The 27,932-nt window shown below is 36.6% G+C and overlaps 13 protein-coding genes and 1 non-coding gene across 14 annotated transcripts; 6 read left to right on the forward strand and 8 right to left on the reverse strand.

The window, feature by feature from the left end:
- Nucleotides 1–23: 23 nt before the first annotated feature.
- On the reverse strand, nucleotides 24–1,100 carry NESG_01388 (RNA 3'-terminal phosphate cyclase; the record flags this gene model as incomplete). Its single annotated transcript, XM_053049019.1, has 1 exon — nucleotides 24–1,100. The coding sequence occupies one exon, from the start codon at nucleotides 1,098–1,100 to the stop codon at nucleotides 24–26; it is 1,077 nt and encodes a 358-aa protein (XP_052904824.1).
- A 36-nt stretch (nucleotides 1,101–1,136) lies between these two features.
- On the forward strand, nucleotides 1,137–2,861 carry NESG_01389 (uncharacterized protein; the record flags this gene model as incomplete). The annotated part of the gene is made up of 1 exon (XM_053049020.1): nucleotides 1,137–2,861. The coding sequence occupies one exon, from the start codon at nucleotides 1,137–1,139 to the stop codon at nucleotides 2,859–2,861; it is 1,725 nt and encodes a 574-aa protein (XP_052904825.1).
- Nucleotides 2,862–3,963: 1,102 nt separating this feature from the next.
- Nucleotides 3,964–4,078, reverse strand: NESG_01390. The gene has a single exon (XR_008288887.1). It is a non-coding gene; the product is annotated as a 5S ribosomal RNA (ribosomal RNA).
- Nucleotides 4,079–4,971: 893 nt separating this feature from the next.
- On the forward strand, nucleotides 4,972–6,102 carry NESG_01391 (uncharacterized protein; the record flags this gene model as incomplete). The annotated part of the gene is made up of 1 exon (XM_053049021.1): nucleotides 4,972–6,102. The coding sequence occupies one exon, from the start codon at nucleotides 4,972–4,974 to the stop codon at nucleotides 6,100–6,102; it is 1,131 nt and encodes a 376-aa protein (XP_052904826.1).
- Nucleotides 6,103–6,674: 572 nt separating this feature from the next.
- On the reverse strand, nucleotides 6,675–9,263 carry NESG_01392 (uncharacterized protein; the record flags this gene model as incomplete). The annotated part of the gene is made up of 1 exon (XM_053049022.1): nucleotides 6,675–9,263. One exon carries the CDS (start codon nucleotides 9,261–9,263, stop codon nucleotides 6,675–6,677), a length of 2,589 nt encoding a protein of 862 aa, XP_052904827.1.
- Nucleotides 9,264–11,031: 1,768 nt separating this feature from the next.
- NESG_01393 (uncharacterized protein) lies at nucleotides 11,032–13,716 on the reverse strand (the record flags this gene model as incomplete). The annotated part of the gene is made up of 1 exon (XM_053049023.1): nucleotides 11,032–13,716. The coding sequence occupies one exon, from the start codon at nucleotides 13,714–13,716 to the stop codon at nucleotides 11,032–11,034; it is 2,685 nt and encodes an 894-aa protein (XP_052904828.1).
- Nucleotides 13,717–14,394: 678 nt separating this feature from the next.
- Nucleotides 14,395–16,401, forward strand: NESG_01394 (uncharacterized protein; the record flags this gene model as incomplete). Its single annotated transcript, XM_053049024.1, has 1 exon — nucleotides 14,395–16,401. The coding sequence occupies one exon, from the start codon at nucleotides 14,395–14,397 to the stop codon at nucleotides 16,399–16,401; it is 2,007 nt and encodes a 668-aa protein (XP_052904829.1).
- Nucleotides 16,402–16,696: 295 nt separating this feature from the next.
- On the forward strand, nucleotides 16,697–17,212 carry NESG_01395 (uncharacterized protein; the record flags this gene model as incomplete). Its single annotated transcript, XM_053049025.1, has 1 exon — nucleotides 16,697–17,212. The coding sequence occupies one exon, from the start codon at nucleotides 16,697–16,699 to the stop codon at nucleotides 17,210–17,212; it is 516 nt and encodes a 171-aa protein (XP_052904830.1).
- Nucleotides 17,213–17,315: 103 nt separating this feature from the next.
- Nucleotides 17,316–18,620, reverse strand: NESG_01396 (uncharacterized protein; the record flags this gene model as incomplete). Its single annotated transcript, XM_053049026.1, has 1 exon — nucleotides 17,316–18,620. The coding sequence occupies one exon, from the start codon at nucleotides 18,618–18,620 to the stop codon at nucleotides 17,316–17,318; it is 1,305 nt and encodes a 434-aa protein (XP_052904831.1).
- Nucleotides 18,621–19,463: 843 nt separating this feature from the next.
- On the forward strand, nucleotides 19,464–19,946 carry NESG_01397 (uncharacterized protein; the record flags this gene model as incomplete). Its single annotated transcript, XM_053049027.1, has 1 exon — nucleotides 19,464–19,946. The coding sequence occupies one exon, from the start codon at nucleotides 19,464–19,466 to the stop codon at nucleotides 19,944–19,946; it is 483 nt and encodes a 160-aa protein (XP_052904832.1).
- A 4-nt stretch (nucleotides 19,947–19,950) lies between these two features.
- On the reverse strand, nucleotides 19,951–20,376 carry NESG_01398 (uncharacterized protein; the record flags this gene model as incomplete). The annotated part of the gene is made up of 1 exon (XM_053049028.1): nucleotides 19,951–20,376. The coding sequence occupies one exon, from the start codon at nucleotides 20,374–20,376 to the stop codon at nucleotides 19,951–19,953; it is 426 nt and encodes a 141-aa protein (XP_052904833.1).
- A 28-nt stretch (nucleotides 20,377–20,404) lies between these two features.
- Nucleotides 20,405–22,135, forward strand: NESG_01399 (uncharacterized protein; the record flags this gene model as incomplete). Its single annotated transcript, XM_053049029.1, has 1 exon — nucleotides 20,405–22,135. The coding sequence occupies one exon, from the start codon at nucleotides 20,405–20,407 to the stop codon at nucleotides 22,133–22,135; it is 1,731 nt and encodes a 576-aa protein (XP_052904834.1).
- A 545-nt stretch (nucleotides 22,136–22,680) lies between these two features.
- NESG_01400 (uncharacterized protein) lies at nucleotides 22,681–23,838 on the reverse strand (the record flags this gene model as incomplete). Its single annotated transcript, XM_053049030.1, has 1 exon — nucleotides 22,681–23,838. One exon carries the CDS (start codon nucleotides 23,836–23,838, stop codon nucleotides 22,681–22,683), a length of 1,158 nt encoding a protein of 385 aa, XP_052904835.1.
- A 989-nt stretch (nucleotides 23,839–24,827) lies between these two features.
- Nucleotides 24,828–27,824, reverse strand: NESG_01401 (uncharacterized protein; the record flags this gene model as incomplete). The annotated part of the gene is made up of 1 exon (XM_053049031.1): nucleotides 24,828–27,824. One exon carries the CDS (start codon nucleotides 27,822–27,824, stop codon nucleotides 24,828–24,830), a length of 2,997 nt encoding a protein of 998 aa, XP_052904836.1.
- Nucleotides 27,825–27,932: the final 108 nt, after the last annotated feature.

Below are 27,932 nucleotides of genomic sequence, written 5' to 3' on the forward strand. Positions count from 1 at the left end.
TGCTAGGCTGACATAAGCACATATTACTGCAGTGGCTTATGAATATTTGTGTACCCTACACCACATGATTTGATAACTAGCAGATTATCAGGTACTCCAGCATTAATATCTTTTTCTGTCTTCATGTATGGCTCTACAGTGTATGTGTATTTTAATATCCTCTCTAGAAGGAGCAAAATCTCCTTGTCTTTCTTTGAGATTCTCCTAATAATAATGGAACTTCCATCTACTGTAGTAAGAGACAGCAGAATAAACACGAAATACTGCACAGTGTGACTGTAGGATCCACTTGTCCTAATATTCTTGTAGAATTGCTGGACTAATCCATCCATCCTTTCTTCTGCAGATCTGTCTAGTACAGAGTCTGTTCCATCTACAGTGTATTCTACTCCGTATATGGAACTGTGACCAAAGGCAAGCAATAAGCACCCATGGCCTGGTGTTCCTCCTGTTGTCTTGCTGTTCCCTATGTCATTGTATATTTTCACTGAGGAGCATACTTGGCTTAGATGGCTTCTGGCTACATTGCTTACAGCATGCACAGTGTCACTGTTTATTTTTGCAGAGTAATTTATTCCTATTATGCGTCTTAGATCTTCCCTTTGGTCCAAAATAACAGGAGACAAAGAAGATGCAGTCTCTGCCATAAGAAGAACCTCCCCATCATTAGACGGGAATATTGCTCTTTTGTTAATTTTAACCTCTGCAATTACCCCAAACTGCCCAAGTAATTTGCAGTACACAGCCCGGACCATGTCAACAGACGTAGTCTCTTTCTTGTTTGTGGTGCCTTTGAGGGTAAGACGCAATGGGATTCTGCAGAATAAAGCAAGTGGCAGCAGACTAATAAGGACATCTGCTACAGTATTGTGGGTGCACTGGAAAGATGCCTCCCCGCCCTGTATTGTTCCTGGCGTATATGAGAAGAAGCTTTGGTCTTCTTTAATAAGAGTTCCTACAGTGAGCTTCTTCATGAGCTGTATATATTCTTCAGTTCCTTCGTTGCCCTCTGGGTGACTTAGTTTATCTATGTGAATGGTTCTCCTGGCAATAGTACTCAGAGTAACAGCTATTTTGTGTTCATTCGAACTGATTTCCATTTGTTAAAAAATATTGTTTGCAAAACAATTTCTACAATGAGAGCCAACGACTTGCTTGAAATAGAAGAAAGAATTTCAAGTCTTTTAGCTAAGGAGGAAAAGAAGAAGGGAGAGCGCGTTGCCATGCTAAAACAGATCCAAGAGAGCATTGACAAAAGGCGAAAGCTATGCCAAGAGCTCGAGCAAGAGAAACAAAAGCGAATAGATAATCTAAACAAACAAAAGGAAGCACTCGAAAAAGCAAAACAAATAGCGCAAAATAAAGAGAATGAAGAAAGCGCAGAAAGAAGGGAAAGAATCTGGAAGGAATACGTGCAGGCAATTGAGAATATAAACAAAGTAGAGCTTGTTCTCTCAAAGGACATGGCAGGCACAGTCAAAAAGATAGTTTCAATGGGGCACGAAGCAAAGGCATCTGGATTTGACAGTCTGGCGCACGCAGTAACACAGCATCTTATGCAAGAAATAAGAAGGTTTATTGTTGAGTGCAAGAAGGCATCAAGCACTCTTAGAGTAGACAGACTGATTGGTCTTGTAAAAGGACTGAATAGGTCGATTGCTTTATGCGAGAGCAAAGCAGGTAAAATAGAAAATAGAAGAGATGTCTATCTAGATGGATTCTTTGCAGATTTAGAGGAAAACTTCTCAAACCACTTCTTCAGCCAGTTTGAGACAAATAGACTGGACAAGCCAGAGTGGTACCTGGAGTACCTTATAGGCAGCTTGGCAGAGCACGAGACAATATTTTTGGTTCTATCACAGATTGATGAGCTGGAGATGGAAAATGAAGAATCAGAGGTCATAAGAGAGAAGGTGTACTTCCATGGGCTAATTGACAGAATCTTCAGTAAAATCATCACAAAGAAGCTGAAGGAGTGCATTTACAGCAAGTCCAAGCAGCAGAAGGAGCTAATTATGCACCACTCGCAAGAACTCTCCGTATTTGAGAGAGAATTGCAGACGCGTTATAGATACAAAAGAGCAGAAAAACTTCAGCAGAAAGAAGTCTCATACATAGAAGACTTGTTCATTGGGCTGGCAGAAGAAGAACTACAAGGCATTATGAAGAAAGACTATACTGAATGGAGTGAACTGTTTATGTACCTGATTAAGACAATATTTAAGCAGTCTGCCACACTCTATTCCGTCCTACCAGATGCTCATGCTGTTCTTCTTGAGGCTGCAATCAAGAAATATCTGGAGGGTTTGGCTGCATTTCTGAATTCTTTCTTGTATCAAAACACTGAAGAACAAGATATTCTAGTGCATTTCATAGAGGAAATAGCACATTTAGAAGAGGAACTGATCGACATTGAGACGGAGTTTGGTATCTTAATAGGGGAGGTAACCATTCTAAAGGTGCCATATTTAGGAGTGTTTAAGAAGGACATGCTAGATATCTTAGAAAGAGTTCTAGAAGAAAAAATAGAAACAGCACTGCACCCGCTTGCTAGCTACAGGTACATGGAAGAGCAAGAAGAAGCAAAAGCCATAACTGAAATAGAGGAAATTGTCGAGTATGAACTCTCTCGTATAGAAACGCAAGGACTTGGTGATTGGATGCGAGGCACAATTGGCGCACAGATGGACAGATATATTTCTGAAAATGTACTGTCTGCCTCTATTGAAGAGGAGTCTGATATTGCCAAATTCAAAGAAATACTTAAACGCCTAATAGAAATACTTAAACAAAATGGCATAGAAAATTCACTGCCCCAGTGCGAGACCAAATGCCAAGAAATGCTTGCCAAGTTGCATTAAATATCAGAACATGTTAATAAAATGCCCTTAACAAACAAGCTATCTACATATTTAGGCCACTATTTATTGCAATATGCTCATGCACTGCATATTTTGCCTATTTCGCCATCTGCAACAAGTGGGTTTTTCTCACAGTTAGATGCACTTTATACTGCATTCCTTGGGTCTAGTTATTTCAGAAAGACAAATAATCCTATAGAAGTACAGATTATTTCTTCACAGCAGGTATTCAATCTCCTGTGAATTCACACAGAGACTAGAGTATATGTATTTATGCAAGATACAAACTATTTAAGCTATAAATTTAAATAGATCAGTTTATTAAGAGCAAACAAATAAACACATGTTTGCAGTGATTCGTGTGAATCGATGAAAATGCACATTTCATTAAGAAATAAAGACAGATCTATAATACTCTCATTATATCCATGAATATTCCCTCTTAAACAGATATAATTAAACTCATGCACTTAGCACTAGAGTACACTGTAAATTCATTTAAATGAATTTTTCTCTTAAGATGTAGTACTAGAAATATTTCAAGTCTAATGAAATTTTATATGAAAAAAGTATACGAGTGTAAGTCAAAATGAATATCCAAATATAACTAAAACCATAGAGAAGAGTGAGTTATCTTAAGACAGATGGGTTCCTGTGGAAATAATAGAATGGTTATTTTTGTTTTATTTTAGGCTGAGTTTTATATAAAGTCCTTGGAGTAGTACTATGACAGAGTCTTTAATGAAGCGTATGACTGTCTAGACTGTATATTAAAAAATTAATACGTGTCATATATGGGATATTTTATTTGAGTGTGCTCTTATACAGAGATATTTACAGTGAAAATAACTATGTCCTTGTTGCTTCATACGCCTAGTGGTTATAGAATACTCTTGTTTGCACTAGTTTGCATGTACATTGGGCCTATTGTGATTTAATTTATTTTTAGACTCTAGTGAAATTGTGCCGCATAGGCATTGATTCTGGGTTAATTAAATTTAAATGAATTAATCCTGGGATGTATACGGGTGCATAGTGCCTTCAGCGTATGCAAAAATATAGAGTCTCTGGAGATCGTAAGTGCGAGTGTGGAAAAGGACAAAAAGTGCAGCACTCTGTGTTCCCACGCGGTCTCCCATCGCAGTACTATCAAAGCTGTCACGCGCTTAACTTCAGAGATCGAACGGGTTCTGGTGTGTACGCAGGCATATGGCCGCACGAGTATTAGTTACCTGCTGGCTCCTTGTGGGCGGCATGTTAGTCTTAGATGAGCTTTGTCTTTTGCTTGTGTGGTTTTTTAAAGTTTCTTTTTGCAACTTTTGGCTTGTCTGTGTATATGAGCATGTAAATATGTTTAGGCCCTTATATAAGCAATCCTGTGATGTGTATTAATTCTGAGTAAATTTCATGCATTTGGTATAAATTATGTCTAAGGAGTAATATAGACTAAGTTATCAGATGAAAATAATATTAAAGAAAACACACTATACAGATGCAAAAGTCCTTTATATGCAAGGGTTTATGTGGTAAAATTCCCACTTTCAATAAACCCTGTGACAAAAGGACATCTATGATAAATGCACTTTCCGGACGATTTCTCGTATATCAAAAACTGACTATATAATAGTTAGAATAATTCAGAAAAAAGGAATATGTCCGAACCCAAGAATACAATTATCAAAAATGCATCCGGTCAAAGGCACCGCAGACATCCACAGGATTCCAATAATAAAAGTCCCTGGACAACCTCACTCTCTATTCTCGACTATTATCTCCGGACTAGCTCGTCGCCCCCTTTTGGGCACGTCAGTTTATATATACTACTAGATATATCTGGATATTTCACTGTTAACTTTTTAATATTTTGACATATTTATTTTCTGTGCTCTTATTAATCTTCTCTACTAGAGCAATAAAGGGCTTATATTTGCATCTTTGAGATTTTGTGCAAATATAAGAGTGCTGCCATGCGTATACAGAAAGAACGTGCATAATATTATTTGGGAGATGCCAGTATATTTCTGCATATTTCTGCATATTTTTGGTGATTTTTCTGTGCATTTTGGTGATTTTTAGACAAAGTTTTATAACGGATCATAATTTTATTTTTATGACAGAAGACAAGAAACATGATGTCAAATTTGCCCAAAAAGCAGTTGTCTTTGATGAGTTTAAAGTGGGTGTTGAATTCTGCAAGCACAACAGAGATGAGCTTCTTGGGGAACTTCCAAGTAACCATCCTTGTGTGAAAGAAGGCAATATTTTCGAGAGAATGAGTACGTACTTTATTCTTCCTCTTTTAAAAGATATGCTAACTTGGGTCTTTGAGTTTCTTAGGAATCTTGTAAACTTTGGCTACATGGAGTGCCTTTACATTCTGACCTTCTATTTCTACCTTTCAAGTTATAGCATCTATTCCGAGCAGTTTCACGGGATGAAAATGTTCATGACAACTGCCAGTGATATTCTATTATACGTACCACTTATTGCAGCCCAGATTGTGCACACATGGGAGAATTCTGGGAATAGTATACTTCTACCTATTCTCTACACTATCATATGCTATCTAATTATTCTCATCCCAAGATTTATTTTAATCATGGTGGAGAACGTAAAAAACGGTCTTTGGACATTTTCTGTGAGCACTGTTAAAACGGAAAAGCCCATTTATGGGATAATATGCGCATACACTGTATTTCTTGCTGTGCCCAGTATATTAGCCATATATTCAACAGGCTTTAAAATGCTGCCTGATTCATTTACCATGTTGGAGACAACGGATTTGTATATTCGAGAGTGCATTGCTGGCCTAATTTCATTCTTGATCATTCGGATTATATTCCTGTATTCAGAATGCTTTATGGACAGGACCCCGTATAAGAAAAAGAATCTACTCTCATGCGAAGAGGATGCTGCCAAACTAAGACGTGTTCTTCTTTTGTTTATGGTTTACACCACCTTCTGCATTGGTTCTATTGCATTCATGTACACATACTATTCTTTCCAAAGAGCAGCCACTGACACAAATATTGTTGAAGACATACGGTGCATCAACTATGCTGCCACTAGGGTTATGAGTGATCCTGTCTCAATTGTTGCCTCTCTTGCAAAGAAGGGCTTCAAGGACTTCTGGTCTGGCATTAAGAATGTTGCTAGCAGCGCATGGGATTCAACCAAAAACAGTGTTTCTTATGCACTGGGTTCAGTTGGTCGTTTATTCACAAGATTGGGTAAAGTTTAGTTCTCATGCACTCCCATCCACACAATATTACAAAAATATCTGCCTTTAGCAGGCACTGCGAGATATAATCAATGGCTTTAGTTGCAGCCCACAAATACTATGCGTGCCTGCCTACTTTTTATGTAAGCTTGATTCGTTCCTTTATATGAAGCCTCTGCATCACAGACAAAATTAACTAGAGAAATTTCTGGTCTCTAAATGACAGACATTTCACTGCAAAAGAACTATTTAAATATGCAGTGTCTAAAAGAATTTTGACAGCTTTTTATGTGACAGCATTAAGCAATCAGGCAATAAGACACATACAAAATAATAAAGAGACTTTCTTAATATGCAAATTATTCTAGAACTCAGCTGCAAAGGAAGACTCTTTCTATCACTTCATATGCAGTCTGGAAATTCTATAATACTGCTACTATATACAATAGGCCTGCATATTCTAATGAGTTAGCACTAGATATCTGTGCTTATTGTAAGACTGGTTTCTTTATTTATTTTATTCATGGGCGTGCAGGCAGCCCGATATAACAAATGAACACTGCTTGGTCTGGTGACCATGACAGGTTATGGTGTTACTGGTCTGATGAAAGACTTCCTTTTTTGTCTTTTAGTAGGCCAGTGAATAAAAACTGTGCCCTCTTCTGGAGATCATGCGGTGTGCGCACCTTCAGATAGTAGTCAAAGCTGAACTCTTCTGCCTCACGAATTCTGTTCCATAGCTCGTCGTAGCACTCTGGTGTGCCCATCTTTTTGTTCAGAATCCGCAGAATAAATCTGTCTGCCTCTTCTGTATATCCAATAGACTTATTGCTAATTGGGTATGGAATCTTAAAGTTGTCGCCTTCTTTCTTTATCTTTTCTCTTAGATACTCCTTTATCTTCAGAGACCGCATGATCTTGTGCTCGCCCTTCTGCACTTGTAGACGTATTTTGTCTGCGTCTGCTAGTTCATCTATTCTGGCCCAGAAGACCTTTCCGTACTTCTCTACCTCCTCTACGCTCTTGTCAGAGAGACTGGCTGAGATCTTTTTTACATTGTCTCTTCCGTACCGCTCACATGCTTTTACATATATCCAGAAGTCTCGCTTTGCCCAGTTGTTAAACCCTTCCTCGTAGAGTGTCTTTTTTTCTGCCTTCTCTGCTGGTGTTAGAAGGTCCTCTGGGTCTCCTGTGGCCTGGAACTTTTCTATTTCTTTCTTCTGGAGGAGATGCAGCCGCTGTGGATGGAACTGGTAGTCTGGGAGATTAAACTGCCGAATGCCAGTTGACTTTCTCTTGGTAAGGATGCCCTGCGTAATTCCGCGGGTTCTTCCTCCCTCTGGTTCTACAATGTACTTTGCCAGCTTTTGCTTTGCACTTTTTACGCTATAGTCTTCTCCCTCCCACTCGTATGCCTTTATCTCATTTCCGCCTAGGTCCTTCAAAACTCCCTGCTCATCGATCTTTGAGTTCATCAGGTCTGTCTTCTCCATGCCAATCCGAATGGTCTCCTCAATTGATCGATCTAGCTTGCTGTCCGTGTCAAAAACATTATCCACTCCGCTTGCCAGAATGCTCAGCAGCTCATTCTGCGATATTGCATTGTCCTTTTTCTTTTGGTTTTGCACAATGATCTCATCAAGCTTCAGCTTTTTCATCGCTCTTTCCAGTATCTTCTCCTCTATTGTGTTCTCTGTCAGAAAGTTAAAAACGAACACCTGCTTCTTCTGCCCTATTCTGTGCGCCCTGTCCTGCGCCTGCAGGTCCATCTGTGGGTTCCAGTCGTTGTCATACACTATGACCACATCTGCTGTGGCTAGGTTAATTCCAAGACCACCTGCTCGGGTACTCAGTAAAAAGATGAACATCTCGCTGTTTGGCTTGTTAAACTCCTCAATTGCCTCACACCTGTCTTCTGTGCTTGTGCTTCCATCAATCCTGCAGTATTCATGCTGCCTCAGGTTGCAGTAGTCCTCTAGGATGTCAAGCATGCGCGTCATTTGACTGAAAATCAAAACTCTGCTGCCCTTTTGCTTTAAATGCACCAGAAGCTTGTCTAGAATGAGCATCTTCCCACTGTTATCTATAATGTGCTCTCCTGTGGTGTATGGAGGGCCTGGCTCAGCCCCATCAAATAGGTACGGATGGTTGCAGCACTTCCGCAGCTGGCACACAATGTTCATTAGCTGCATCTTGGACCCCTCATTCACCAGATTCTCTGCGTCTTTCTCCAGGATCATTTTGTACCACGTTCTTTGCATCTCTGTCAGTGGAGTGTACAGGTTGATGATTTTCTTTGGAAGCAAGGACTTTTCCACGTCCGCCTTCTCTCTTCTTAGGATGAATAAGCCAAGCAGGTTTCTGAGCTTATCTACTGTTTCATTGTCTACGTCATTTGAAGAGGACTCCACCCATGCATCAAAGCCCTCCCCATCAGAGAACACCTCCGGCGCAAGAAAGTTCAGAAGAGCCCACAGCTCGTGAATGTTATTCTGCAGTGGAGTACCTGTAAGCAGAAGCCTGTGCGCGCACGGAATAATGCGGACCACCTTGCTCAGAACAGTCTGCTCATTTTTAATTCTGTGCGCCTCATCAATAACAATGTACTGCCACTCCACAGACTGCAGCTGTGTCTTTCCAGCCAAGCACATCTCATATGTAGTAATGCATGCAATATAGTCTAGCTCCTGCAGCTCTTTTGCTTTTGTTCGGATGTCCTTCCGGCTGCAGTGGAAGATAATGGTCTTGACCCCTGGCATGAACTTTTTAAACTCATTCTTCCAATTCTGCAGAGTTGACTTTGGCACTATCAAAAGATTTGGCAGCTTGTTCTTCTTTGCAGTGTACAAGTATCCAAGCAGTGAAATTGTTTGGAGAGTCTTTCCCAGACCCATTTCGTCTGCCAGAATGCAATTAATCTTCTTTTCGTACATGTTTATAAGCCAGTTCAGCCCTTCTATTTGATAATGCCGAAGAGTCCCCGTAATGTACCCAGGCGAGTGCGTGAACGTAAATGCCTCTGAGTCGTCCATTCCGAACTCATCCTCTTCATTCTTTGTGCTTCGCTCTAGCTTGGTTTTTTTGACCGCTCGCTTAGATGTTTTTTTGTTTCCCAAGAGGATTTGGAAAAGCATATTGTCCCCAATGAATTCTTTGTACCTTTCGATTACTTCCTCTTTCATCCCCTACAATTTTTTAAAATAAATAAACTATCTAAATATCTTTGATACGTTGTATGAAGAGATCTAAACGTGATCTACCCACTGCCTGTGAAAGTCTGCTCGATTTACCCCTTTTTACAGAAGACAGTTTTCTGCGTGGTGCTTTTCTAAGAAAACAGGCATGATTTCTACAGAACAGCACAGTCCAAGTGAACTACTTTGTAGGCAGCAGATTGAAATATTAATAAACAGACTTAGAATTTTCTGAAATTGCATGCTTCTATGCAAACATGCTTTCCAGTTCGTGCAACAGAAACATAGTGCATTTTATTGCAGGGTGAAAACCTGCACTGCTTTTTGCAAAAGACTAGAATCTGGGTCTGCATCCATAATTAAAAAGTGTATAGTTGAATTAATGGACCTTTATTACTACCTAACAAACATCTTGTTTCACCATGCATCGGGTATATACTTTCTGATGCAAAGATACTCTTGAGTTTGATATTGCAATTAAGATATTTTGCTTGTTTTCTGCTCTATTTATACTTATATTTTTGTAATTGGTGCAAATGCTCTTATTAGTTTCTTCGGTTTTGCATCAATCAGAAAAACTCCTGTAATACACCAACCAGATGCACATACAGAGCATAAATATCCACTTAAAGTGGTAGAATACTGAGAAATCCGCTTTTTTGAATGGACCTATCACATTTCAATGTAAGTAGCTACTAAGCCTTTCTTTGGCTCTAATTGGTGTATATATGCAAAGTGTAAATTTTTTAGTGCAAAGAGCAAATAACTTCACCCACCTTCTTTGAAATTTAGGCTATTGGTGCTAACAAGCGAAGTAGACTAGCAAAATAGGACATTCTATTATGGCATCCAGAAAATTATGATTTTGTTTTAAGCATGTTAGAATATTATGCTAATTTCTCTGCCTTAAGAGCACAAATTTCTCTATATGGGCTAGAACTGTAGGGTATTGAGTCATTCGGGTTAAATCGGGTTTATTTTTGGCTAACACATTCTGAGGACTTTGCTTTATTTATGTGCTGTGCTACTTTACAGTCTATATTTTTAGCTTGTTTTTCTGGTTAAGCCTGGCTTTATGTATCTTTCTAATAGAGATACTGCCTGTTGTTTAAATCATGTACCAATGCGTTGGCATTCTGTCTATAGATAAAGAACAAAGATAAATAGAATGCAGCAAGATATTTGCATATTGCATATACTTAAGATAAGCTGCAGCTCACTAGAATTTCACTAGAAAGTGCTTATCTAAAATGAGGTATATTTAGGAAGGTTTTATTCATATTTGCTGGCGGTAGATGCTTTTTGGTGCTGTCTCTGTATATATCTATTTGTGCTGAAAACTATATATATCTATTTGTGCTATTATTGTTGTGTGCTGTATTTTACATGTTCTCTAGAGAGTATAAAACAGAAGTCATCTGATTTCTAATTTTACAAACCCATTTGAAGATCTTTATGCACTAGGGAATTGAAAATGCCCTTATATGTTATTGTATACACTATCTCTCTTATCGGCTGATGGTTCTTTAAATATATGCGTTTTTAGGCTTTTCCAAGATCTTTCAATATAAAAGTGAATAAACGCTACTTTCTAAAAAATGTGTAAGCGAAGAATAATTTTATTGAAATTATTTGAAAATAATTTGAAGAGAAGCCTTTATTATAATTAAGAAAAAAAACTCTTTAAAGTAGAGAAGTGTCTAATTCAACGCACTGCACAAAGCAATAAGATATATGCTTTAATCAAAAGAACACATTAGCACAGACTCTTAAGGTCTTTTATCATCCGGTTAAGCTTATTAATATCATTTTCATTTCTGCATATCTGGTCCTTCAGATTATTGAGCTTATTAATAACTTTCTCGAATGGAAGGGTTGATTCAACAAAAACAATCCATTTTTCTGAGATGTACTTAGTATCGCAGGCAATATAGAAGTTTCTCTTAATCAGCTCTATATTTGGATTTTCCTCTATGCAAAGATATACAGTGATTACATATCTCATATATGCTATTAGCTCAGATTTTCTTTCACAAGGGGTTTGTAATATTTCTCTATTAATTATGTTGGAATATTCCATGTTTTCATCTCTGAATATATATTTATAAATAACTCTATTTGCTGTTGAGTCTAGCAATGGGTGTAGATATATATCGTGTAAATTGATTAAAAGCTTCGTATGGTAGTTAATCCACCTTATGAAAATATTTAAATCACAATCCATTATGTAATTGCAGAAGTATTTGTTGTTTGAGCGCATGCCCAGAGCATTACATCTTCTTCCTGACAATTTTATATTCGGGAAGTTGAGGTTACTACCATTTGTATTGTTCAGGCCTGCAAAAAAAATTGAGGGAAGCAGCAGCCATTGAGTATTCCAGTTTCCTAGTTCTGAGCTCCCTAATATGTTGGAGACAAGACGAATAACAGGATGTTCTGGATATAGATTTTTTTTCATGCTGTATATGATGAAACAGGAGACAAAGTCCCTCTTATACGTTAAATCATTCATCTTCTTGATCAGCAACAGGCTATTGATCTCTGCGTAGTTATTTTCTATGGTCTTGCGAATCTGAGTCTTCAAAAACTTTTCGTTATTCTTAGGCGTGTTAATCTTTCTTGCTTCATACCCAGCATATATAGAGAATAGATTTTCAATAAATGTCTTTCTATTTCTACAGATAATTTCCATTTCATTCATTTTTTCTACTCGAATATCCTTAAATTCCATAGCAGCAGCCTTCTTATTAACAGTACTGTGTCTATTGGATATGCTTAATACTATCGTATTCTTAATTGAGCTGTGCTCAAATGTAATCGTAATATCTCCAGATATATCATATCTTCCACCATTACACTCCATGCTTCTAATCTTTGCAAACAATACTTGTACACCTTCTGTCTTAGATAGGCGTTTAAATAGCACTTCTGTGAACTTTTCAATTCTACCATGTAATTCATTTTTTAGTACTCCTTTCTGTTCCTTTAAGCTCTGTGCAAAGCCAAGTATTTTGTCTTTTTCTTCTCTAGGGGCATTTACTACTTCAGCAATAACCATGAGCATGTTTATAAGACCACAGTCTAACTCGTTCCTTCCCTTGCAGTATGCAATGCTAGGCTCATCTAGATCAGAAACAACTGTGCACCAATTCCTCTGGAACTTAGCCTTTGTTGTGTCAAATGACTTGTTCTCCTTTGGGGCAAAGAATTCTTCCAGACTGGAAGAGACATCTCCCATGTGGTCTGTCCGATATATTCCTTCTACAGGATCATATGCCATACAGCAGAAAAGAGAAAGAATCATGCACTCTACGCAGTTGCTGTAGTCTTGCAAATAGTTAGTAGAAAATGAGTTTGTTTTTCGGCTGTACATAGGAACAGATATATATGCAGGAATCTGCGTGCTATCAGTAAATGGAAAGGCCTTCTGCATATTCATAATATGCTCTACCTCCCTCACTAAGGCAATGCAGTCAGAACCTGCTTCAGTCCCAGCTGACTTAAACAGTCTGTCATACACAAAGTCATCTTTGCTTGGTGTCTCTGTCTTAGGTGCGTATTTCTCTGTCATTATGTGCACTGTCTGGATAAATTCTGTTGCACGCTCTGCACTCTCAATAAATCCAAATATGTACGACTGAATCAGAAACTTAAGACTATCCAAGAACTTCCCAGACATAACTTCTTCCTGTGAGCACTTGTCCTCCATCATTCTAAGTACTTCCTGATTGGCTGCATTCTCCTGGAAGAAGTTGATCAGTTGCTTAACCTTCTTCTGTTGGAATGTTTGTACTTTGTCTTCCACAGGGTTTAACCATGGAATAACCATGGGCACTTCAAAGTATATTTCATCTTTTCCATTTGTTTCATAGACCTTTAGTACGCTGTTAGTGACTTTAATGGGAATATTCACTCCTTCTGAGAAAAGAAGCAGCATAGCCAGAATTTTTAAAGAGTGCTTCTCTGTGGTCTCTGCCCGAAGGAACTGAACAAAGGACTGGTTTCCTCGTGTCTCAATTGTTATGTCGCCATTGGGTGATGGAAACAGCTCAATCAGATGATTGTGGTATTTCTCAGTGTACACATCCATTTTATTAGTGGATTGTTGTGCTGTGTACGCCCTGTCCTTTTGTCTATTTCGGGTATATAAAGCATCTTCATAAATATCCAAAGTATATTCATTGTCCTCCACAAAGTATTCTGTATTAATCTCCGGGGAAAAGAATCTTTTGTTATACATGCACTCTATCTTCTGGTAGATGAGTCCCCGTAGAAAGTTAAGAGGTCCTTCTGGGTTTATTTTTATAGAAGAAGAATCCGTTGTAATTTCAAATTTCTGAGTTAACTCCACTTCATCCAATGTTATGTCTGCCCTGCAGATGCCCGTAAGCAGAATGCCAATTAAGGCAACTGCCTTGATCAAAATAATGAAAGAACCCATTTTTAGAAATAAAATAAATCATTTTTCAATATATTAACAGATAGGTTCAGAAGAGTATTTATAAATTATTTTCCATTGACTACTTGCATGTTCATTAGTAGTTTCCACTGAATAAAACCCAATATAATATGTATATTCTAGCCATAAGAAAGTGGTCTAGAATAAAGCATATTACCATCATCTTATTAGTGTGTATTTCTATGTCTACACTGCAATACAGCCATTCTGCTTAGTGGTTTGCTTTTTTATTCATTTTTAGTATTCGGTTTCTCTTCCCACTCTATAAAAGTCTTCTTGTTTTTTGGTTTTCTAAACTCATTCCAAGCTAGTTATACACTAAGGAGACCGTGGCTCAGAGTAAAGAACTAGAAGATTTATCACAAGATAAGTATGCCTCTTCAATGTGAAATTGTCTTAGTACACCTCTTGCATAGCATGCCATCTTACAGAAATTCACTTAAGTTTATGTTAAACCATTATAAAAGTAGAGAATACAACAGTAGCACGAAACTCTTCAAAAATGCATAGTATGCCTGGATGTAAAATGAATAAGCATTTAACATAAGCATGCACTGTTAAAAGCTACTGCAATGGTTATAAGTCATTCTTTATGTAAATTCTATTTTAATCATAATATGGTATTTTCTGCATAAATGTAAAAGTTTTTTATCTAAGTTAATGAAAAGAACAAAACTCTTATCTACATTCTTGAAAATAGCAGGTATCCTGCAGGGAAGCCTAGTAAGCGCACAATTTAAAGCGTATAATGACAGAAATACAAGGTATTCTTATATAGACTCTAATACTCCCGTATTTATAAGCACAAATTTGGAAATAATAGACACACAACCAGATAGTTTATTGAATTGTGTATACAGTTATTGCATCGATAAGCAAGGACTTTTCCAGGAACATAATGACATTGTGCTTGATTTCCAGACAAATAAGCCCCTTAATGCCCGCGATGAAAGAGTTATATTCATGGGAAAATACTGCAATATATTTCAAGTACTATTCCCATTCACTAAGCCAGAATTCCCCATACAGAATACCAAGAAAGGATCTTTTTTTCTTTTCTTGGTGAGTCTTCAAGAGTCCAAGAATGACATTGCTTTGCTTATGTATCTTCTACTACTCTGTGAGGGTGTTGATATGAGAATGGACAAAATAGTCGATATGGAAGACTTGAAGAAAGAAGATATCACAGCCAGAGTAAACCATTTGAATATTATTTTTCAGTTAGGGAATAATATTAATACAGAAAAAGACACTAAGAAGAAACCCCAAAATAAAATGGCTACAGTAGATAGAATATATCTGCCAGTGTTTGAGCAAGTATTAGGGTTTTTCCAGGAATACAAAATACATCCAAAAGTAGACCTAAAAGGACCGTGTGATATGCCCATTCAAAAGTATAAATTGTTACAGCATATTCATCCAAGCACAAAGCTTCTAGTCCGAATGTACGTCTATTACTATTGCAATTATTTCAACTGCTGGGATGAACTTTTTAAAAATATCTACTTTATATTAAGGCCGTATTCAGACTATGCAAAGAATAACTCTTCTACTAAGCAGTCTGCAGATAAAGATTGTATAATTGTAGATGTATTTAAGAATGAAAATGAAGACTCTAATATTCAAGAAAACTCTAGTATACTAAGTTCTGAGGAAGGTGTTAAAAGAAAATCCATTAAAACACCTGCTTCTAAGGCTTATTATAGAATATTTAGGGAAACACTACATGAAAAGAGCAATTGTTCAAGTATGTTTAATAAGAAGTTCTTTACCCTTCTATATGCAACTCACCCAATTCCTTATTCTACCACGAACAATCTGCCATTTTACACAAAGACACCATCTGGCACTGCAGTAGACCAGTTTCCTTTTAGACAGTCTATTTATAGTAGCAAATGCTGTGATGAAAGTTTACTTGTGATTTTTTCTTGTCTTGCATACAATCCTGAAACCTTCAGTTATAATTATAATGGTGACTTTTATGGAGATAGAATATACAGTTTCTTAAAGAAATACAAAAGAATAACTGCTTCTCGTTGTAATAACCTAAATATGCACTGGTCTAAGGAAGTTATAAGCACGACCTTCAATAGGATTGGAACCACAGCCAAATCTAGGCTTAGAAAAGGGACTATTAATTTTCTAAACAGAATGCGACAACTAATGGATGGCCCAAATTGCAGACTGGGTGACACTTTAACCTTTCTTATACAAGAAACCAACAAAAAACCCATTGAACCAGATTATATTGAAAGGATACAGACAAAACTAACCACGTTTTTTAAAGGATATTCCACAAATAATAGTCTTACTGTTAGGGTTAAAAACCTCACTATAGCAAAAGTTGAAAATATGTTTGACTTTTTCGGGGATATTGAGCTGGAATATGAGCATAATGGAATATCAGGCGGAATAAATATAAATGTAGCACTAACTGGAGTAAAAGTCACTCTATTAGAGTCTAAGATTTCTAACCCTAAAAAAAGAAAAGAAGCCCTAGAAGAACTTCAGAAATTATGCTGGTACCCAGAGAGTGATGCAAAGAGTTTATTTATAGTACACACTAATACTCTAATACAAGAATGCAATTATTATCCAAAAAATACAACAGAACCAGTTGCAGGCCCTAGTGGTATATCTAATTCCAACCGAGCAACCAGAATCTAAAGATACAATGCTTTATGTCCTGTGATGTAATAAAATATTATTCATCTATATTCAGTCTCATGCGAATTTCTAAGAAATCCATATAACCCGAAATATATTTGCAGTCTAAAATATTTCTTGAATAGAATTATATGGTAGATATGTATTTTAGTGGTAATTTGTCTTGTATTCCATGTATATCTCAGTATTTTGTATTTTCTTGCTTTTTCATTCCCTTTATGCTTTATGTTCTGTCTGTCATCTTCAGAACTGTTTTTTATTTGTGCTATTTGTATTTTCGCCTTTTTGTTTTCATATGTCCGGAAGGGAAGTAGTGCACGGCTTGACTATTATTGGTGAGCATGGGAATAGAATAATAGGGAGTCCTTTGGTTATTTCGCAGCACCAAAGAGAAACAGAAAGAAGGATGTTTGAAAAGGCAAAGGAAGCAGACGACTCAATTATTTTGTTTGAAGATAGTCTTGTCTTGTACAAGATAGTAGGAGATTTATGCATCTTGCTCTATGCCCCTATAAATGAGAATGAAATTGCACTTTCAAATGCACTTGATGCCTTCTACACGGCAGTGATTAAAACAGTCAGTGGGCCACTTACACAGAAATCCTTAGACAAGCATTATGATGAGGTTTTTATGTTAATTGACTCTTTCATCTACAAATCCACTATTATCACAGATAGTTCTACTGACCTTATAAGCACCCTGCAAAGAAGGACATTTGAGGGCCTGGATGCAATTCCTATGCCATCAAAGCTCTCAAGTGCTTTTAAAAAGGCACAAAAGTCATTTGCATCATCCTGGTTTAAAAAGTAAATAAATTCACAGGCCAGGCTCTTTATGTTCTATTCCCTGGGTATTCTTCTTATTGAATACATCTGCAATATGTACACTCTCTATATAAAACCATATATTTATTCTAAGAATTCCTTATATCTGGATAATTTGACAGTTCTGCTCGTCTGTATTCATCAATGACATTCTGCACAGATATCCTGGCTGGCTCAAACTCATCTATGTACGCATCTCCTTCTCTCCTGTACATGTCCAGAAATGCATTTCTTCTCTTTAGAACATCGTACTGCGAGGATATCTTCTGCAGGGCTCTGGAGAATCCTGTGGTATTTGTGAGGAGCATGCCAGAAATACTCTTGCTTGGTGACTTTGATACTGCCACCTGGATATTTTGCACAGTCCATGGGGCAAACCTAATTACCTCTCTTTGCCGCATTCTTTGCATACTTTTTTCAATCTCCCCAGCATCTACGCCCATCATAATATTAACAGCAGCAATTACTCTGTTTGTTTCACTCTCTTCAAATCCCAGTAGCCCAGCCTTTGGGAGAACAAGTCTCCTTTGAACATCAACGCAAGTTATTTTTCTGACTGCGCATGTGCCTGCCCCAATGAATGGAGCATACGAAGGCACTAGAAAGTGACAGCCTGGAACAGGTGAGGCAGCTGATAGAAGCGTACTCATGTCACTGAATCTACTGCCAGGAAATCTCACAGTAACTGTAGATGCAGCTGCAACAGAAGATGCCAGTTGATTTGTATGTGCGACCGTTGGAGCAGACACTTTCAGGGCATCTCCAATTGCTGCCGTCAAAGACCCATTGTCCATCGAAATAACTCCATCTGAATTCTCTATCAACCTTCTTAGTGAGAGCATTGTGTTATATGGCTGGACAACAGACTCACTCACTTCAGAGTTATTTGGGAACACGGAAATAGTTTGAATAGTTTTCTTTGGATATTTTTCCCGGATTTCTTCAAGAAGATATGACCCTAGACCAGATCCTGTCCCACCACCCAAGGAATGGAAAAGAATAAATCCATCCAGGAAATTACTGCTCTCTGCTTCTTTTTGAATAATTTCCAGGATGGTCTCTCTGCTTTCTTTTCCTTGCTGGTATCCACTAGACCAAACATTCCCTGCTCCTCTGCTCTCTGCACCCATCCATATATTTTCTGGACTGAATAGATTTGGCTTACTATTTGTGATTGATGTGATTACACGGGGCTCTAAGTCTATTAGAATTCCTCTAGGAAAGTATCTTCCATCGTAAGATTCATAGAAGAATGCGTCCTTCCTATCACCTGCTGTCTGCTGCAGTACTTCCCCGTTGCTTGATATATTATGTTCACTGCACACTTTCTCCCAGAATTCACTTCCTATTTGGTTTCCACATTGCCCTACCTGCAGAGTTATTATGTTTCCCATAAAAATATTTTAGTTCTTTCTGTAGTTCAATAGACAGGTGCCCCTTCAAATAATATCCCAAGAGGCAGGAATTAATTATTCTTTAGGATATTTCATAGGAATAAGCCGTATTATCTGTATATTTATAAGATAATTCATATATTTATACTATAATTAGTGGCAACAGCAAGACATACACCCAGGAAAACCATAAAAATAACAGTCACTCAAGGCCTTCACAGAAATAATACTCCTTTGACAACTACCCCTATTAGAATCTAAAATACTACTATCTCTGGCTGGAATATTGCCCATTAAGGCATGTTAATTTGGATAAAATTATCTCTAAATGACTTTGTATTTATTAGTATCTGGTGCATCTTATTATCTATCTATATAATTCAGGTTTAGATATATTTATATTTGGGTTATACTGGTGAACTGTTATTTTTCTCTGAATTAATTAATTCTTTAATCACCTGCCTACAAATATTTAATGAAAATTAATACTTCACTTGAAATAAACTGGATCTAAGACAAAACAGTAGAAATGTGCTTCTTGAGCAGAATATGAATATGAGATATAAGCACTAAAAGTCATCCAAAGTGTGAATTTTCTTGTACACATTTCACTCTAGTGCATTCTAGTACAGTTCATTCTTTAGTAAATTTCACTCTAGTACACTCTAGTATATTTCATTCTAGTATATTGCATTCTAGTACATTACATATCTTTCATTCTAGTACACTCTAGTACACAATTTCACATCTTTCACTCTAGTGCACTTTTACATTTTAGTAAACTTCATTTTAGTACATTTGACTCTAGTACACTCTAGTAAACTTCATTCTAGTGAATTTTGAATGAACTTAATTGAAAGCGTATATAGTACATTTTATTCTTCTGCATATCTCTTCTACATATCTCTTCTACATATGCCCCTCTACATATATCCTTATATTATGCTGTATCCCCAAGAGACAGTGGTTTCCTTCTATTATCCTTCTTTTCCATATATCTTTCTTAGTTTTCTCCTTGGAAAAAGAATGCTGCAGAGTACGTATGAGAGTCTATCCAAAGGCATAATGAAAAAGATCTATGAAACTATAGATCAAGTAGTAGACAGTGTCTCCTTAAAGGATAATGTAATTATAGTTGAAGTCCCAAAGGCAGGCATATTCGTAATAAACAGGCAACCATCAAAAGAAGAAATCTGGTTGTCATCACCTCTCTCTGGCCCATACCACTTCGCTAGAAAGAAGAACCAGTGGCTAGATAGAAATGGAAATAGTCTTCTTAAGATTATTTCAAAAGAAATCCTTAATGAACAAAGTCTAATTGAATAACTATTTATTGTGTCTTTGTCTTTACATTCATGCGCCTAAATAGCTCATAGTATGCTGTGACTGGAATAATTAGCATAAGAATAAATGCTTTGCACCCAAAGAATACACTAGATACCTTTATACCATAGAATGTATATAGAATATCTATTATAACCCGAATTATCCCTCTACTCTGCAAATCTATTCCACTCTCCATTATTTCAAGGCCCTTGCTTGTTTTAATGTACTTCGGGTGCACTAAGTATGCAAGAATTCCTAGCACCAGAGACTCAAATACTACAGTAACCACTAAGGGTCCACTTACCAAACTCTTTCTAAATATTCCATTCCCAAGTACTGCACAGATACTCAATACTAATGCACTCCCAATTAGTATTTTCAGCTGCTGTGAATTTCTTTTTATTCTTCTTTTTGTTGACTCAGATGCCATTCTAAAATTGTCTCTTTAAATTTTTTATATGAAGCCTGTCCAGTTTACTACTACAGGCCTGTCTTCATTGGAAAAGAGTCTTATCATAAGGCTATTCAAAGGCACAGAATATATCCTGGAGGAAACAATGACATCAAGTATTTCGTATCTTTTATCAAATAAAAGTACATTTACAGAGAAGAGAATTCTTGCTGAGAGGTGGGGTATTCCTGTGATTAGCATTATGTGGGTGTATAAGTCACTGTCTCAAAAGAGCATCTTGCAGTTTAAATTAAGAAAGTATGAAGGATGCGTCTTCTGTACATCTGGAATTACAAATGACTTATTTATAAACTATTATAGATTGCATGGTGCATACCACTCATCAGTTCTCACTCGGTACTGTGACTTTCTGGTGGTTAATTCATTAGAACAAGATACTGATAAGATTATGTATGCGAAAGAGTGGAATATTCCAATTATCACAGCAGAGACAGTCTTTGATGACAGAATTACATTCTTCATGAAGACCATACAGTACGAGAGTTTTATTAGTGAGCCTCTTACGGATGAAATATTCAATGGAAAGATATTTTACTTTGAAGGAGAGACAGAGATACATAAATTAGTACGGCGGCTGATAATTGAGCATGGTGGGAATAGAGTTGAGGAACCAGGGCCTGATGTAGACTATTCAATCTATTTTGGGAGTGATGGAAAAGGAAGGAATCTTGTGTGGTACCAATGGATCTTAGACAGTGCAGACCTAGGGACCCTTCTGTCCTCTGAAGGATACGAAGTGCATCATGCAGAACTTCCTTCACTTCCATTGGAAAATATGATTATTTTCCCTATAGTCTGCAAAGAAGAAGGTCTTAGAACAAAAAACAAAGTGAATGCCCTTGGGGGTGAAGTGTCGATGCAAATAAGCAGCAAAATAACCCATTGCATTGTTGAAAGGAAAAGCAGACAGCTTCAAAGCAAGATGCAAGTATACATGAAGACGTACAAAATACACGTGTGCTTTTTGGAGTGGCTGAACCAGTCTATATACTATATGAAAAAACTAAATGAAAATAAGTTTGAAATGCCGGTGGGCCTTAAAACTATCCCGGAATCAGTGATGGACAGGACGGAAATGCGAAAAAGGGCATCTGTCAAATATATGCCTGGAAATCTTGATGGATGGAAGGTTCAATTTACAGGCCTAGTGGACACTCTGAAGGAACAGGCAGTTAAAGTACTGCAGGAGAAAGGCGTGGCAGTAATTGACTCCCCAGAGTACTCGCCAGAATGTACTCATTTAATTGTAGGGGCAGTGAATGTGTCATTGAAATTCCTGTGCGCAATCGCATGCGGGGCAGTTCTTATGGACTATCAGGTCATTGATGACTTAAAGCAGAATATCTACACGGCAGAGAAGAGCTACAATTTGGAGACAAGAAATATAAAGATTGATGCCCCAAGGAACGAGAAGATTATTCGAAAATTAATCAGGGCAGCTCCTGTATGGAAGGCCAAGAAAGAGAAATGCAAGAAAAAGGCATTTACAGGCTGGAGAGTACATATACTAGCGACCAAGGACACAGCCAGGATAGAACAACTAATTGAAAATGGTGGAGGTGAAGTGGTAGTCCATGGGGGTGATGAAAATATTCATAAAAATAGTTTCTATTTTGTGGATGCTGCAACCAAAGTGCCACCGGAAATACCGCCTGCACAAATTATTGAAATGAAAGATATCATAGGACATCTAGCACAAGCTAAGCAGATTGGATAAATAAATAGATTATATTATCCTTATATAATATTCTATAGAGATATAGGATTCTTGTGGATTTTAGTCAGGATAGAGATCTTTATGACTAAAATCAAGAATTACTGTTTTCCAAGTTGCAACAAAATACTTATATATTTTAAAGAACTCCATTGTATATGCTGTTTATTCCCATGTAAATCTGTTTGTTCATAGGTTTCTTACTCCTTCTACTCTTCCCACAAGAATTTTATAGTTCTCCTTATGTTAATAGAATATATTAAGGTTTTTTATAATTATTTAAATATAAACCTGTTCATTTTTATTTTCTTATCTTTACGAGTGTGAAGGTTTTAAAAGTTTCAGATACCCAGAATATAATCAAAATTAAGATAAAGTGGTAGTTAAGTTATAGATACCCTGAAGAAAGTACTATAAGAAAGACCCTTATAAAGAGTAAATAATTAGTAGAGACAGTATATCCTGTGGGTAAAGTATTCATGTGATTTATTTAAATTTGAAAGATTCTACTGTACCACAGAGAGCACAGTATAGTCATCACTTGTGTATTATGAATTATCTGCAGTTTCCTTCTTATCTTTAAGATATTCTAGGATCTTTGGGATAATCATCTTCCCTACAAAGAATGTATCTGTCTCATATAGAGTCAATTCCGGGTCATTGTTTATCTCTCGCTTAGAGACTTCTTTCCCATCAAATAATATTTTCTGTGCAAAGTCATTGCCTGGGGGTGCATATATAAAGAACTCTCTCTTACCATTTGCAATGGAGTTTATAATGTAGAACTCATAATTTCGACTCTTTCTGAACTCTTCTATTTCCTTCAAAAATCTCTCTTTTCCATCCCTTTCTATCCACTCATTATAACCGTATTTAACTGAACATATTCCAAAAGACCTTTTTGATTTGTCTGGATATAAATACTTCTTATTCCGCATTCCAATAATAATCCGAGTACTTCCAGTGCATTTTGCTTCTTCCTTCTTTTTTATTGTAGAGTGTATGGCTTTCGCCTTGTCTATAGGTACTTTTGTCATTTTTAGTATTCCTTCAATCGCAGATATATCTAATTTATGTGTTCTTTCCGTTAAGAATGACGTGTCTGTAAGGATAGGGATACTTAGAAGAAACATAAACTGGTAATTTCCCGGGTTCAGATCAATTTCTGGCTTATAATACATCTGTATATAGTGAAATATTAACGTACAGCAGGAACCAGCATGCAGGTCAATCCACATGCCTTGAACATGAGGAAATACTCTTTCTTCCTCTATTATACTTCTGTGATCAAGAATTCTCTCTACATGAAAATTTTTGTTTTGAAGAAGTTCTTCTTCTGGGTTACTAAAATCAACAAGAAATGCATTAATTTCTGTTTCTTTAACGGAAATAGAATCTCTGCCTCTTACAAGAAAAATGTCTTTTCCTTTTGTCTCCAAAAAAACCAAGTCATCCAAGGATAAGCCCATCTGCTTAGTCACATAGCACAGGTCTTCTTTGTATTCAAATAATTCTCTTGAAATATTTACCACAGGAACTCGATTCTCCATCAGACCCAGCACACAGGACCCAATGAATGAATCTTGGTCGCACCCTGTATTCCCTAACGTAATCATGATCTTACCAGTTCCCTTGTAAATCTTGTATATTTCATCAAATTTACGTGCAAGAGTGCATTTTTGTAGGATTTCTTCTAGTTTATGCATGAATTTGCACTTAAGAAAGGCTTTTATACTAAGCAGGGGAATATACGTTGATTATTGGCCATATATTCACATAAATAATTGGCGATATAGGAATATATTTTGGTCTAGAGGTTCTTTTGAACTGCAAGCCCATTAATGCACCAGTCTTTATATTAGTCTAAATTCGGGTTATATCGGGTTATATCGGGTTTATATTCGGGATATATTAGGGTATTTCAGTGAGTTTTAGTCTATATTTCAATGAGATATTTTTATACTCAGAATTCTATTGGTCTCTCCCTTGCCATAGACCAATTTATAGAATAGATTTATAGAGTACTCTAGAGCCTTTGTTTCTTTGAATTTTCTGTAGGAAAATCACATGAAATATAGACAAAAAGACAGTCTATTTTACACAAAGAGTTCAGCAATTATATACATACAGAGTATACAGACTTGACTTCTTAAAAGGAGCCATTGTTAGAGTTTAGTATTTATTGAGAACTCAACTCTTTAATTATTTTGATTTTTAAGTTAATTTTGTCATTTATCAAACTGTTACTAATTAAAACTAAAGATAAAAATTCAGTTAAAATTACCACTATATAGACACTAGATACATATAATATTAATATGCCATCTATCAAAGTAAATGAACAAATATTAATTTGTTATTCTAGCCAATATAATCCATGAAATTATATAATTTTCTGAAAATATAACGTACACCATAAGCACTACAATTTTAAATATACTCGATAAGATATGACTTAAATTGCATATATATGAGTTTATACAGTATTTTTACCTTTCCCCAAGCAGTATACCATAGAGACTACTTATTTCTTTCTGTTAAAATTGAAATTAAAATATTTATTTTTTTTATTTTTTATCCCCTGGGCTTAAAACCTCACTCTCCAAGACATAACTGAGATGATCAGCATGCCCCTGCGCAAGGACGGCATTTTGCTTTGAGAAGTACAGGGGAAACCCTTTAGTGCTTAATATCCTTATTTAGTCTCAATAATTATATGTACCTTTGTGGTTGTAGCATAACTTAAGTCAGAAATTAGCTTAGGCGTAATAACAATTGCTTGTTTATCACTGATTGACTTATCTCCAACCAGCATACTATGGATTGTTCTTTCATATCCTGCATCCATTCCTTGATTTATTTCATCCACCAGCAAGAACGGGGCATCAGATAGTTTCTGCATAGAAAGAAGGTATAGAATAATGGAAACTGCCTTTTCACCTCCACTATGCCGTCCTGCTGAGAGTACTTCTAGTTGTCCTTCTGTTCTAAATTGCACCTTCAGGACTAATTTCCACCTACGAGGAAATTCGCAGTACTCTGCATGTACTTCAGATCCTATCCCAGCTGCATGGAAGAGAGAAGTGGCTTTTTCATTGATATTATTGATTAATCTGTCTATTTCCACTCTAAGTTCTGTTTCTTTCCTGGTCTTAATTATCTCATGTTTCTCTTGTTCTGACTCTTCTCTTTTAATTGATCTTTCCATCTGCTGCAGTTGTAGTTTACAAGTCTCATACTCTTCTATTGCAGAGTAGTCTACTATGGATATTTCTGCCTTTGCCTTTTCTTGGGCCAGCATTGAGGTGAGTGTCTTTATGCAGGTTGTGAGTGATTTTATTTTACTTTTCTTGTCCTCTGTGTCTATGGTGTACGTTGCATCTGCTTCTGCCTTCTTTCTGGTTGCTTGTCTTTTTAATTCTTCAATCTCTTCTGATGCCTTTAATATACTACTGTGGTCTTCCTTTAAGGCCTGCTTTCCATTAAGTATTTCTGTTTTCTTCTTATTCAGGTCATCGTACTGGGTCTCCATGATTCTTGACTTCTGGGCTAACTCCTCAATACTGCTGTAGAGAGCAGTTAGTGGCAGGTTTTTCCAGAAAGGACCTTCTTCCTTCTTTATTCTTCTTAAATCTGCCTCTATTCTTTCTTGTTTCTCATTCAAATCTGCACTTTCTTTTGAAATTTCTTCCATTCTTTCTTTGTATGCTTGTTCTTCTCGCTTCAATCTTTCATATTTCTCTTGCTCCATAAGATCTGCTTCTTTTATTTTCTTCAGTTCATTCAGTCTTTTTTCAATTTGCTCCCTCTTCTGTAGTACGTTCTTCCTGTACTCTGTTCTTTTTTCTCTTTCCAAAATTAACCGTTTTAATTCTTCTTTTTTTTCTGTTAGATTATATGGCTTTGAAAATACGTCAATTCCCTTTGATATTGGATATATAGTGAGTGTTTCATCCTTTGTGTACTGTGATCTTCTAATTTCAACTACCCTTTTGTTCGATATTATTCGGGTTATCTTCCTGTACTTACCAAAGAATTCATGTTCATCAGAAAGTGACAGTTTTGTAACAGGAATATACGATAATTTTGAGAAAATATTCAAGAATTCTTTCACTGCATCTGGTGCCTCAATGCACTCAGAGAGATAGACCATTTTATATTTTTCATCCAATGGAACTGACTGCATCTTTACTGCTCCTTCTGTACTGTTAATCTGTCTTTCTGTTACATTAATTGCAAGACCTCTTTTATCTTTGAATTCCTGAATGAACTCATGGAATGAATCTTTTGAGTGACAGACAAAACACGTCAGTGCATGGACATTCAACTGACTGGAGACTTCTTCTTTATATTCGTCCTTTGTTATCTTCATTGTTAGAATTGCAGGCAGTGTCACATCCCATTTCTTCTCACTTTTCTTCAATATTTCTACTACAGTGTATGTATCTCTATGCATGGCCTTAAGGGTTTCCATCAGTCTTTCTTCTGCTTCATCTCCTTTTTTCAGTTCTATCTCTAGATTCCTTAATTCAGATGCCTTTAAAGCAGATTCTATCTGCCATGAACTATCTTCCATCTTACTACGTTTATGTTCATCATCTAATCTACTGTACTCTTCTTGTAGATGACTAGTTAATTTTATCTTTGGGATTTCTATCTTTCCATTTCTGTTGGGTACTGGCATCTCTACTTTCTCTTTGGTTAGACGAGATATTCTACCTTTTATCACATGAATTTCTTCTTCTACTAGTCGTTCTTTTTCTTCACTTCTTCTGATCTCAGAGATATTCTGTGTGAATGCTGAGATATCCACCATACTCTCAATCTCTGCTTTTATTCTTTTTATTCTATCAGTCTCTGCTGCATATTCTGTCTCTAGTACATCTATTCTTCTCTGTTGTTCTTTGTATATTTCTTCTTCTTTCTTTAGTTTTTCCCTTAGTTCATCTCTTTGGTTCTTTATTGTCTGATACTCCACCCACTTAATTTTACTTTGCAGCAAGCTAATGTGCTCCTTTCTCTCCAAGAATTCTTTTAATTTCTTCTGTTCTTCTTCAAGTCTTTCCATCTTCTGGTGTAGTTCATTTCTTTGTGATATTTCCTTCTGTAGTTTCTTTTTGTAATCGACTAATCCATCTGAAATTTCCTCCAATTCCCTTTTCTTCTGCAGTAGATCTGGCTTACATGCAGTTAAGGTTGTCTCTAATTGTTCTTCTTCCGTGAGAGTAGAGAATTCAGTGACTTTATCTTGAGGCAGAAATTGCCCAAGATTATTTATTTGGATACTCAGGGCTTCTGTTATTTCTTTCACTTGGTTTAATGTGGCAGGTATACTATTTATCTTATACGATGATCCATTTAGTGTTATGGTTCTGGTTATAATTATGTCTATTACTCTGTCTTTCCCGTTGATTTTTACAATTTTAGAGACTTCACTCCTTCTGTCTGTCCTAATAACAAGTTCAGAGACAGCCTTTGTCTCTCCGTACTTTATAAGCTCATGTACACCCAGAGTCTTACCCATGGTTTTACTGGTGCCCCCTAGAGTTAATGCAATTGCACCTGCCACTGTACTCTTACCAGAGCCATTCAATCCTGCAATTAAATTCCCATGCGGTGAGAAAATAAATCTAGTATTCGCGTACTTCTGGAAATTCACTAAACTCAATGAGTGCAAGAAAGTGTTTCCCATGTGCAAAAATATTTATATTTGTTTTTATAGAAATATTCAGCTGGAAATCAAAAATATAATAGAGTAGAAGAGAGATATTTCTGAATGAAAATTAACGGAAAATATACC

This window comes from Nematocida ausubeli (assembly GCF_000738915.1).
Source record: "Nematocida ausubeli strain ERTm6 chromosome Unknown supercont2.3, whole genome shotgun sequence".
In the NCBI taxonomy this organism is placed as follows: Eukaryota; Fungi; Microsporidia; genus Nematocida; species Nematocida ausubeli.